We start from the raw sequence: 11023 nt of genomic DNA on the forward strand, positions 1-11023 counted from the left end.
TGTTAGAGTCGTTGTTGTTCCAATTTCGTTTGAATCTCCAATGATTTTGATAGTACTTCTTCAATATCTGGTCTTGATGTTGCTTCAACATTTAAACATGATTTGATCAATTCAATAATATCCTTAGAATAGCTGTTGTTGTTTGGTATTGAATAACTTCCCGAACTTATAGCTAAACTCATGCTGGCTCCACTTTCAGCTTCCTCCTTTTCAAACGGCGATGTTCCGAATAGTATAGCAAATAATAAACATCCCAATGACCAAATATCGGTTTTCTCTGTGATAAAACAATTACTACTAACGTCTAATAACTCTGGTGCTCGGTATGGTAATGTACAAACCTCTGCTGCTAAATCTTGTAACTTCATTGCTTCATTTCGGTTTTTGATATGAATCCGTGCTTTTGAGCAAGATCCTAAATCACATAATACTGGTATTCCATCTTTTGATATCATAACATTGGCTGGCTTAAGATCTCTATGAGAATATGGCATATAATCATTATCGTTATCATTGCCATCGTCATTACCACTATTAATAAACGCATCGGAATTGTTAATCTCCAATGTTTCTAAAGAAATTCCTCCTGTAGTACTTGATCCAATTGTATTTTCATCTTCTGAGTCATATGTATCATTCAACAATATAGTCCCGGGAAACACTTGCCCTATACTTTCATTGTTCTCTCTTTCTTCATCTCCATCATACTCATCATCCAACAAAATGTCATTCTCACTGGTGTTTTCATTTCTACTATTACTACTACTGAAATTTCTAAAACTGTCTTCAACCCCACTATTAAATCTGCTTTTGTTCGTATCGATATTTACGTTCTTATTATAATTTCGATTGGACGATTTAATTATATCCCTGTAGTTTATCTTCTTGTTCTTATTGACATTCACGTTATTGCTGTGTCTGTGCATGGCTTGTAATCCCCTTGCAATCCCAATGAAGGTTCGGATTGCATCTATTTCTTTCACTTTCTGGTTGTTGATAACTAGATCGACTATTAGATCCTGCAACGATCCCTTCTCGAAAAACGGTAGCAAGATATAAATAGTCTTCGACCCATCTTTTTCCTCAATTATACTGGAGTCAATTGACCTGATGATGTATGGCGAATGGAACTCGTTGTAGTTATTGATCTCGTTTATGGCACTCTTCACTGTCTCGGTGGATCCATAGGGACATCTTATCTTTTTCAACGCGTACTTTCCTCCATTTGAGGCCTCCACCAAGTACACATAGGAAAACCCTCCTTCCCCAAGAAGTTTCAAGATCTTGAATTTGGCATTGTTGATCTTCAATATGGGCGTCTTGCTTATGCCAGGAAAACACCCACAAAACAACGAAATGAGCTCGTCCATCCTCTTATCTCTGTCTCTTTGATAGCTACAACTGCAGCCATCTCAGGCCCACGAAAGTAAAGGTGTGTTGTTTTCCCAATCACGTGACCGGTTCCTCTTTTCTTGCTTTTTTTCTTGACTGATTTTCTCCATCTTCTTCAGCTTCAGCTGCTGCTTTTGGCTTCCACAACACAATGGTATGTGCTTTACGTTTGCTTCAATTGCTTCTGCTTTTGCCTCTGCTTGTTCTTTGTACTGACATGGCTTTTTCTCTTTTTTTTTAGGCTACAATAACAACTTCTATCAACCAAGCTGATAGCTTGAATACCTTTTCATTAATTGCAACACATTCCCACATTACTGGATTGGGTCTCGATGACCATCTCCAACCAAGAGAATCCTCCCAGGGAATGGTGGGCCAGTTGAAAGCCAGAAAGGCTGCTGGCATTATCTTGAAAATGGTTCAAGAAGGTAAAATTGCAGGCAGAGCTGTTCTAATAGCCGGTCCACCATCCACCGGTAAAACTGCTATAGCAATGGGAATGTCTCAATCCTTGGGCTCTGAAGTTCCCTTTACTGCAATTTCTGCTTCCGAGATTTACTCTTTGGAACTAAGCAAAACCGAAGCCTTGACCCAAGCTTTTAGAAAATCAATTGGTGTTAAAATCAAAGAAGAAACTGATTTAATTGAGGGTGAAGTGGTCGAAATCCAAATCGACAGATCATTAACTGGCGGCCATAAACAAGGTAAAATTACAATGAAGACAACCGATATGGAAACCATTTACGAATTGGGTAGTAAAATGATTGAATCCTTAACAAAAGAAAAGGTTATGGCTGGAGATATTGTATCAATTGACAGATCTAGTGGCAAGATTACAAAGTTGGGAAGGTCGTATACCAGAGCAAGAGATTACGATGCAATGGGTCCAGATGTCAAATTTGTTCAATGTCCTGAAGGTGAGTTGCAAAAAAGAACTGAAGTTGTTCATACGGTTTCATTGCACGAAATTGATGTCATAAATTCAAGATCCCAGGGTTTTCTAGCCTTATTCTCTGGTGACACTGGTGAAATTGGTCCAGATGTTAGAGACCAAATTAACATTAAAGTAGCTGAATGGAAAGAAGAAGGCAAAGCTGAGATAGTACCCGGTGTATTGTTTATTGATGAAGTCCATATGCTAGATATCGAGTGTTTTTCGTTTATTAATAGAGCCTTGGAAGATGAATTTGCTCCAATTGTTATAATGGCAACTAACAGAGGTATATCCAGAACCAGAGGTACTAATTATAAATCTCCTCATGGTTTACCTATGGATTTATTGGACAGAGCCATAATTATAACCACTTCAAACTACAATTTAAATGAAATTAAACAAATTTTATCAATAAGAGCTCAAGAAGAAGAAGTCACCTTACAAGCTGATGCATTGAATTTATTGACCAAAATTGGTAGCGAAACAAGTTTAAGATATGCATCAAATTTGATATCAGTTTGTAATCAAGTGGCATTAAAGAGAAAATCAGAGACTGTTGAAATCCAAGACGTGAAAAGAAGTTACAAGTTATTTTTAGATTCAGAAAGATCTATCCAATATTTAGAAGAGTTTTCAGAGCAATATATCAATAACGAAGGCAAAGTAAAATTTTCAACTGATATCCAGATGAAAGAATCACCGGCTCCTAACAATGATGATAATAATAATAATAATAATAATAATAGTGCCTCTGCTACTACTACCAACAATGCATTAATAAGTAATGCACAACCTGAGAAGATGGATACTACTGAATAAACTAAAATCTAATTAGAGCTCTAGAGCTGTTTTGATACTATAGTTATATTATTAATAAGGTATTAATAAATTTTGTTTGCAAGATACTGTTTTAAATAAAAAAAGGTTGTAGAGAAAACTTAAGAAAAAAAAATGAAAACATTTTAGCAATTAAAACCGAATTGGTAGCTATAATATTTTTTTTTAATTAAAAATAAACTCATTGATGAAAACGAATAGTAATGAATAGTAGAAAGAGAAAATTATTTCTTTTTTTTTTTTGTTTTGTTTTTTGTTTTTTGTTTTATATTTTAGTATAGTTTTATTTCTATTTGATTATTTAAAATATAATTTAACCGCTTCCTTTTGTATTCAAAATCAAAGCTACAATCATACCATACAATCCGAGAACTTCACTGAAAATCAAAATCAATACGATACCAACAAATAATCTTGGTTGATGCATGAATCTTCTTACTCCTTCATCGCCGACTATACCAATGGCATAACCTGAAGATAAGCATGCAAACCCAACAGATAAACCACAAGTCATATGCATAAATCCATTGAATAATGAATAATTTTCAGTTGGGGATAAGTTTCCTGCAATCAAAACTGCCACGACCAAACCGTAAACAGATAAAATACCAGACATAACCACAGGTATTAACGATTTCATTATAATATCAGGCTTGAAAGTAGAGATACCAGTTATACCAATACCGGATTTCGCAGTGCCAATGGCAGCACCAGCACAACTTAAAACCATTGCAAAGCAGCATCTATAGTGTGATATTTATGATTAGACAATGAGCAATTTGGAATATTCTTTATTTTTATATTTATATTTATATTTATTCAAGGGATGAGTTTTAAAACCCAATAACATACCCTGCAAAACCAAAAAATGGAGCAAAAGCTGGAGTATATTCTTCACCAAGATCAGTCCTATTGATAAGTAGATTGAAAGTTAGTAGGCGAGCAAACGAGACTGGGGAGAAATTCAAGAGCAAATTTGAGCAGCAATTCCATATGGTGGCCACTGGTTGCATTTTCAGATTGAACATACATAGATAAATACTAGTTTTATTGTTGAGAGCACTGTAGGAGGATCTAAAGCAGAGCTATGGCAGAGAACTGGCAGAGAAAGAGAGTGCTGAGCTGTGGAATAAAAGTTAAGCAGCAGGGGAAGAGAGGGACAGAATATACACGGCTGGGTACGTGCCGTGTATATCCAGGCACACTCGAAGTTTCGAAGCACAAAAAAGCGTTGAGGAGGTGGTAATGGTTGATGGAAAGCGAATTGAGGCTCGAGAAGATGCTCAATAGTTTGTGCTCTCTGTTGAAGATATTTGGTTTCACAATCCTGTATCATACTTTTTGTCGTTAGAGAGCAGAGACAAGCAAGACATTGTTGCTTAAGCAGCTGTGTCTCGAGACCGAAAGGCTTATACGTATGCTGTAGTTAATCCAATGAGGAAGAAAAGTTTCTATGTTTGCCACATAAATCTTCTAAGGACTCTATCTGCAATTGATATTCAAAAAGAGTTTATCTTGGAACTAAAAATGAAGCACGTTAGTTTTGCAATTCTTCAGAATAATTGAAGAAACATAAGATGAGATATTTTACTCATGTCCTGATCAGCTTTTTTTTCCGGAGGAGCTCGGCAGCTGAATTCGAATGTGGTTTTAAGATTTCAGACTAAAATTTCACCTTTCTGAGTTTGCAATGTCTAAACTGATATACTCTTTTTATACCAACTAGAAACATCGATATACTGTTAATTACTCATAAAGTTTGCATTTTTTTGGGGTTCCCAATTGATATTGGAATTGTTATTGGTATTGGTACTGGAAAATGGTTAATTTTCCCAATCTTAACTTTAATGCTCAGCCTATAAAGACATTTTTAGGACTATCGTCATCATATCCACCAGCTTTAACAAGTGGTTTAACAGTTTTCTTGGTTATTATTTATTTGTTAAGTTTTGTCACTTCCATCAACGAGGCAATCGCATTAAATCCCTGGGCTCCATTTCAACTAAACTTGAACAAAATTTCGTTATATCCTCTCGGTCATTTATCTTTGTTACATTTAATCTTTAATGTCATTGCAATAATTTCTCCATTGTCAAGATTTGAATCGAAAAATGGCACAGTATATACAGGAATTGTATTGAACATATTAGCTGTCTCAACTGCTTTACCATTTTGCCTTTTGGGAATTTTATTCTACCCAAAGACCAATGCTATTGGCGCAAGTGCTTGGGTTTTTTCTTTTGCTGCATATTTTGCACATAAGGAATCGTTATCTGTTGCATCATTTAGAATTAATTCGAATTTCTCATTTCCAACGATTGCAACTCCATTTATTCCATTGGTTTTAATCACTATTTTTTTTCCTGGCTCTTCATTCATGGGCCATTTTTTTGGAATTATTTCAGGTTATTTATTAAGTTTTGGTAAATTAGATATAGTGATCAATCCTCCTTTAACCAAAGTTGTGCCATGGATTGAAGATAAATTATCGCCCTTAATTGCTAAAATTCCTTCAGAATTTCACTATTACAAAGAAAATGACTCCAAGTCTTCAAGAAGTGAAAGTTACACTTCTATTATCAGACGCCAACAAAACAACGCCGGCAACTCTACAAACACAAGAAATGGAATATCAGGATTAACCTCAAACCATAGTCACTCTATGAGTGGAATGACTGGAATATTACCTGTTTCAGAGCCTCCAACTCCTCAAGTGGCCAAGTTTCCTGGACAGGGCTATAGCTTGAAATAGATGTCCTCTACTATTTCAGTTTCAAGTCAATCAATTAGTATTTAATGAATGTATAGTCACATAATCAGTACGTACGGAAAAATTAACATGCTGTCGAATGATCGACTCTTCGTAGAAATCGCAAAAAAGCCGAAATCCGACACACACGTGATCGAAGTGAAAATTGATGAATGAATTACACTCAAATTCAATACTCAGTGCCTTCATAAACAGTTGGAGATTATTCAAACAGTTAATTAGTTTCTCGAATGGCTCGTCAAAATTTTGTTGGAATTGTGATTTCCCAAGGGAAAATGAACAAAACTGTCAAGGTTCGCGTTCAACAAAAGGTTTTCAACAAGAAAATTAACAAAGTACGTGATTCATAGTTTAATGTGTGCAATACTCCTCCCAGTTATTTTGACTAATATAGAATCTTTCTAACCTGTTTTTTTTCATCTTGGATTTTGCTATATAGGATACCTTGACAAGAAAAGACTTTTTAGTTCATGACGAAGGTAATATCTGTAAAGAAGGTGATTTAGTTCGTATTGAAAATTGTCGTCCTCTTTCTAAACGTAAGAGTTTTGCAATTGCTGAAATTAAAGATAATACTGGTACAAAATTCGAAAAATATCAAAAACTTGCTAAAGAGAAAGTAGAAAAAGAGGAAAATTTGAGAACTAGAGAATTTATGAGAAAACGTATTGAGTTTCAGGAATTATCCAATGAAAATTTAAGTATTATTCAACAGGTGGATTTTATTAGAAATGCTGAACATATAGCAAAACATGGTTCTCCAAAAGCAAAAGAAAAATTAAATTTATTGGCTAAACTGTTTAATATTAATCCAACTAAAGATAGTAGTCTAATTCTGTTTAACATCCAAACACTCAAAGATAGAATAAATGAATATAAAGCTGAAGTTTTGTTTAAAGAATTAATGTCTGATCCAATAAAAAGAGACCAGATTATAGTCAAGAAAGGTCTTGAACCAGATAAACTTAAAAAAGGTATTTTAAAAAACATTGTTAGAACATACGCTAAAAAGAAAATCTTGGCTCAACATTATTTAGGCTACTAGTGCAATAATTTTTTAATTTTGTGTGTAAATAATATTGGTTTAATATATATTCAAATCTTGCTGTACTAATAAATTACAAAAAGAAAAAAATAAAATAAAAGAAAAGAAAAGAAAAGAAAAGAAAAGAAAAGAAAAGAGAAGAAAAATAGAAAATTATAAAAAGTAATCGGTTAAACAAATAATTCATTTACCGGAATTTTCTTTTTTTTTATCCCTGATGTATATTTTTTATAAAAAAATGTTGTTCTATCTAAAACTGTTTTAGCTTTTTCATGTATTGTGTTCTTAGATTTTAGAGTTGTATTGCAACTGGAAGCATTGGTTTCTTTGCTAATATTAAGACTAGTCTCGGCTTCCATAAATCTTTTCTCAGTTTCTTGATCTTGTTTGGGATTCTCCTTAAAATTGCTCACCACAAATGGATTATTTTCTGAAAAAATGTGTAAATTTCTACCATCATCCATGTTATTATTATTCCTCATAACAGAAAACTTTTTGAAATCTTCCTCCGGACTTTTATCCAGTTTTAAATGAATATTAGAAGGTGAATTTACTGTGAATGAAGAAAATTTATCATAAAACTTTTTTCCAGTTTTGACAGTTATATCCTGACTTTTTTCTTTAGTTTGATTCCAGAAATTTTTAATTGAAAGATTTGATTTTGCGCTAGTGATTGATTCTCTATCTGTTGTAGAGCAAGAGTCATTTCTAGATTTTTTGCAATTACTACGAGAAGACCTTCTTGACAAAGGATATATTCTGGAACTTTGATGCTTCTGATGTAATTTTTTGAAATTTGAAACATTTGTGGAATTTTCTATTGAATCCTTTTTTGATTTTTTATTTTGATTTTCTTTCGACTGTTTTCTTAAGCCTTCTTTTGAATTTCTAAATGATTCCTTAGACTGGTTGTGTGATTTTTTGTTACTAGTATAATGACGATGGTGGTAACGATGGTGACGATGATGGTTATTGGAATTTTTGTGTTTGTCAATATGGTGATTTTTCCTTTGATTATTATTAGAATGATAATAGTTTTGTTGGTTTTGGTATAAATCTATGGATTCTCCACTATTATTTTTATTTTTAAACATGCTTTTGCTTTTGCTCTTACTTCTGATTCTGTTTTTTTGATATTTTTTTGTATTCATGCTATCTGAAGAGCTTATTGTTTTATTATCAAAAAAGTCAGGTTGATTGAGTTGCATTAAATCTTCTAAATCATCATTGATGTTTAATCTTTTATGAATGATGCTTCTCCAATCAGTTATTTTTTCAATTGGAGCTGATGGCATTGAAGGTTTATTGATTATTGTATGAGTTTTGTTATTTTTATTAAAATTATTCGAATTTATATCATTTGAAATTGAGTGAAAAACCTTGTACTCTTGATCCAACTTATCATTGATGGAATCTGAATTTAAAGCGATTAATGGTAAATCGGAGCTTTCTGGTCGATGATATGGTTCAAAAATTTTATTTTCAAGCACTTTATTGAGAAAAAAAGTAAAATAAAAAAAAAAATTAAAAAAATAACAGTTAGTAATTAGTTATAGTTTTTTGTTAAAACAATAAAGAAAAAAAAAACAATAAAAAATGGTTATAGATACATTGATTTGGTGAGAGATTTTGAAGGCTTTCAGCTTTATTTGGGTCATCTTCATTGTTAAAAGAAATTTGTTTTTCTTCTAGTAATGTTTGATAATAGTTATTATCAAGTTTTTCGACTTTTTCAATTCTTTCAAAGTTACTTGAAGAATTGATAAATTGTTTTGAATTTTTGAAACTTTTAGTATCAACAACTGGTGTAAAAGGATCAGAAGTTTTAATGACATTAATATTACAATTGAAAATATCAGGTAAAGTAAGCATATTTGAAGAATTATCTTGAAAATTATTGTCAGGAATATATTGAGCAGTGTTTTGATCTATTTTTTTGTTTTGAGTATTTAATTTTTCGGTAGTGGGTAATTGAGAAGAAAAATTTGGGCTTTTAGAGAAAGAATTATCAATTGAATAGGTTGAGGATAAAGTAGAGGCAGTTGACAAAGAAATGATTTGATGGTTACTGTCAATTAATTCCGATATTGATATATCAGCACTTTTTTCTGATAAAAAATATTGATCATGAGCTGTGTTTTTATTTGTGTTTGATTTTATAACCTGCTTTGAGTTTAATTTTTTAATTGAATTTCGATGTTTTGGAGATTTTTTTTGATTATGACAAGTTGATTTATTGCCTGTTTTTTCCAATACCTTATCAGCAATAAGTTTTATTGAACTATTACTTCTCACAAGCACTTTATTACCATTATCAAATACCAAAGTACTCACTCGTCTTAATGAGTTTGAGAGTTGGGTTTGGGATGAGGATTTTTTGGAATCTTTTGTTAAATGATTTTTGCTTTTGACCATGAGTTTATCAGTTTCTGATTTTGCTCTCAACTTTGACTCTAATTTTGACTTTGATTTTAATTTTGATTTTGATTTTGATTTTGATGCTGAGTTGTATTGTAAACTTTGTGAAAGTTGTTGTTTACTGCTATCATTGGTCATTAAACCACTATCGTCAAAATTAAATGAATCCACATTATTCAAGGGTAGACTTTCTAATGATGAGAATATAATCGGTGAGGAGATAGAATTGGTACAGGAAATATTATCTCCATATGAATTAGAATATGTTGAATAAGGGGATAATGAATAGCCTGAATTCTCAATTAATCTTTTACTTTTATTATAGTCATTATTAGTATGTCCGTTATTGTTATGTTTATTTTTATATTTACTCTTTTCCATTTTTTATGATTTTTGAAAATAAAGCAATATTTTTTTTGGGTCAAAGCAAAATAAAAAAGATTTTATCAAATGCTTTAACGATTAGACAGCAATTTGATGAGCGACTTGAATAGATAATGTGGTCATATTATATTTGCATCAAGCTAAGGTAAAGGACTAAAAACACTAGAAACAGATCCTTTCAAGAGGTACAAGCGGCAGAAGAAGCAGAAGAGGCAAAAACAGTAGAAGAAGCACAAGGAACAGAAGCAGACTAGTCTTTGTCAAATAAAATTTCCAATGAATTCTGACTCTTGCTGTTTGGCTTTTGTGGCAGATGACTAAGTTTTTAACACTTAAAGAGAGGTTACAAGAAGTTAAGAACGGTAAAAACAGATTATGGTTATAATTGTGATGGTTTCTTTCTTTGAATCAAAACTTGAAGGGAGTTTTGAATTGAGCTTCCAACAGCAAAAGGTAAAAGGTACCTCGATTTTTTTCAACATTTTCTATTAGTTTTAATGTTTTTAATTCGGTGAACAGATTTTGTAAAATAAATATTATTAAGCATTTTAAATTAAAAACCAGAAAAACGGTTCAAATCAACTTTCATTACTACTCTTTGTTCCAAGAGTTTTCTCATGTAATATTAATTCCGCCAATTAAACTATTGAGTTTGCTTTCGTTTTTGTGTCAGTGAAAACCTTTTCAAGATTGCAATGCAGGAAAACGCATGGAACTTCCATTTCCAGTTTGACAGCTATTGTACCAGCTATTCCAAAAACCTTAATTTGCGTCCAAATCACTTCCCTGAAAAATAATAGCAAAAAACAACATCTTTGATCACATTTATCAATCCTTGAGCTGCTAAAACTAACTTGTGATAGTTATTCAAGCAACTTTATCCACTCAATCGATTTATTGCTATTTCATACATTTCGAACAATATAAATAAAGGGTCTTTTTTCCATTTGTTTTTGATTCTTCTTCTCAACTATTCATCACTTTTCTTTGTAAATTATTTTGATCCGGAATAATTTCTACTTACTGCCACTTGACTTATTCTCAAGTGTTCAGTTTCTGCTTCAATTAACAATGACTCCCACCACTCAACCTACTTCTGCTGCTTCTTCGAACATTGTTCGAGTCATCAAGCCAATTGAATACATCAAGGGTGCTCAGATTGGTCCCTATGAAATGGGTGATATTTCTCACTTAAACTCAACTGGTTTTGTTATCGATGCTGTTAATGTTCTTAACAACAACC

The 11023-nt window shown here is 32.4% G+C and overlaps 7 protein-coding genes across 7 annotated transcripts in view; 4 read left to right on the forward strand and 3 right to left on the reverse strand.

Moving 5' to 3' along the window:
- Positions 1 to 2: 2 nt before the first annotated feature.
- On the reverse strand, positions 3 to 1370 carry ENV7 (putative serine/threonine protein kinase ENV7; the record flags this gene model as incomplete). The annotated part of the gene is made up of 2 exons (XM_020190973.1): positions 3 to 594; positions 856 to 1370. The coding sequence occupies 2 exons, from the start codon at positions 1368 to 1370 to the stop codon at positions 3 to 5; spliced, it is 1107 nt and encodes a 368-aa protein (XP_020044389.1).
- Positions 1371 to 1529: 159 nt separating this feature from the next.
- RVB2 (RuvB family ATP-dependent DNA helicase reptin) lies at positions 1530 to 3437 on the forward strand. Its single transcript, XM_020191319.1, has 2 exons — positions 1530 to 1546; positions 1634 to 3437. The coding sequence occupies exons 1-2, from the start codon at positions 1544 to 1546 to the stop codon at positions 3143 to 3145; spliced, it is 1515 nt and encodes a 504-aa protein (XP_020044390.1). The 5' UTR covers positions 1530 to 1543; the 3' UTR covers positions 3146 to 3437.
- Positions 3412 to 4266, reverse strand: VMA11 (H(+)-transporting V0 sector ATPase subunit c'). Its single transcript, XM_020194164.1, has 3 exons — positions 4194 to 4266; positions 4016 to 4072; positions 3412 to 3906 (listed from the first exon to the last, which is right to left on the reverse strand). Coding segments are annotated over exons 1-3 (489 nt in total). The 5' UTR covers positions 4196 to 4266; the 3' UTR covers positions 3412 to 3476.
- Positions 4267 to 4564: 298 nt separating this feature from the next.
- Positions 4565 to 6054, forward strand: RBD2 (putative rhomboid protease RBD2). Its single transcript, XM_020194165.1, has one exon. The coding sequence runs from the start codon at positions 4983 to 4985 to the stop codon at positions 5913 to 5915; it is 933 nt and encodes a 310-aa protein (XP_020044392.1). The 5' UTR covers positions 4565 to 4982; the 3' UTR covers positions 5916 to 6054.
- Positions 6055 to 6164: 110 nt separating this feature from the next.
- On the forward strand, positions 6165 to 7111 carry MRPS17 (mitochondrial 37S ribosomal protein uS17m). Its single transcript, XM_020194166.1, has 2 exons — positions 6165 to 6268; positions 6373 to 7111. Exons 1-2 carry the CDS (start codon positions 6209 to 6211, stop codon positions 6976 to 6978), a joined length of 666 nt encoding a protein of 221 aa, XP_020044393.1. The 5' UTR covers positions 6165 to 6208; the 3' UTR covers positions 6979 to 7111.
- Positions 7112 to 7148: 37 nt separating this feature from the next.
- Positions 7149 to 9777, reverse strand: ASCRUDRAFT_10553 (uncharacterized protein; the record flags this gene model as incomplete). The annotated part of the gene is made up of 2 exons (XM_020188619.1): positions 7149 to 8467; positions 8589 to 9777. The coding sequence occupies 2 exons, from the start codon at positions 9775 to 9777 to the stop codon at positions 7149 to 7151; spliced, it is 2508 nt and encodes an 835-aa protein (XP_020044394.1).
- A 1074-nt stretch (positions 9778 to 10851) lies between these two features.
- The window catches only part of ASCRUDRAFT_83066 (kinase-like protein), a gene marked incomplete at both ends in the record, with an annotated part of 1425 nt that continues 1253 nt past the window's right edge, over positions 10852 to 11023 (forward strand). Inside the window, one exon of the mRNA XM_020194817.1 lies at positions 10852 to 11023. This exon is cut by the window's right edge and continues 1253 nt beyond it. Within this exon, the coding sequence (XP_020044395.1) occupies positions 10852 to 11023 (172 nt within the window).

Source organism: Ascoidea rubescens (genome assembly GCF_001661345.1).
Source record: "Ascoidea rubescens DSM 1968 unplaced genomic scaffold ASCRUscaffold_21, whole genome shotgun sequence".
NCBI lineage: Eukaryota > Fungi > Ascomycota > Saccharomycetes > Ascoideales > Ascoideaceae > Ascoidea > Ascoidea rubescens.

What these genes read in the sequence shown, in the direction of transcription:
- RBD2 (XM_020194165.1), top strand. Translation starts at nt 4,983, where the DNA reads ATGGTTAATTTTCCCAATCTTAACTTTAATGCTCAGCCTATAAAGACA.
- VMA11 (XM_020194164.1), bottom strand. An exon ending in CCATTTTTTGGTTTTGCAGG is followed by an intron (nt 3,907 to 4,015) that starts GTATGTTATTGG and finishes ATCACACTATAG; the next exon opens with ATGCTGCTTTGCAATGGTTT.
- MRPS17 (XM_020194166.1), top strand. Translation starts at nt 6,209, where the DNA reads ATGAACAAAACTGTCAAGGTTCGCGTTCAACAAAAGGTTTTCAACAAG. An exon ending in TCAACAAGAAAATTAACAAA is followed by an intron (nt 6,269 to 6,372) that starts GTACGTGATTCA and finishes TTTGCTATATAG; the next exon opens with GATACCTTGACAAGAAAAGA.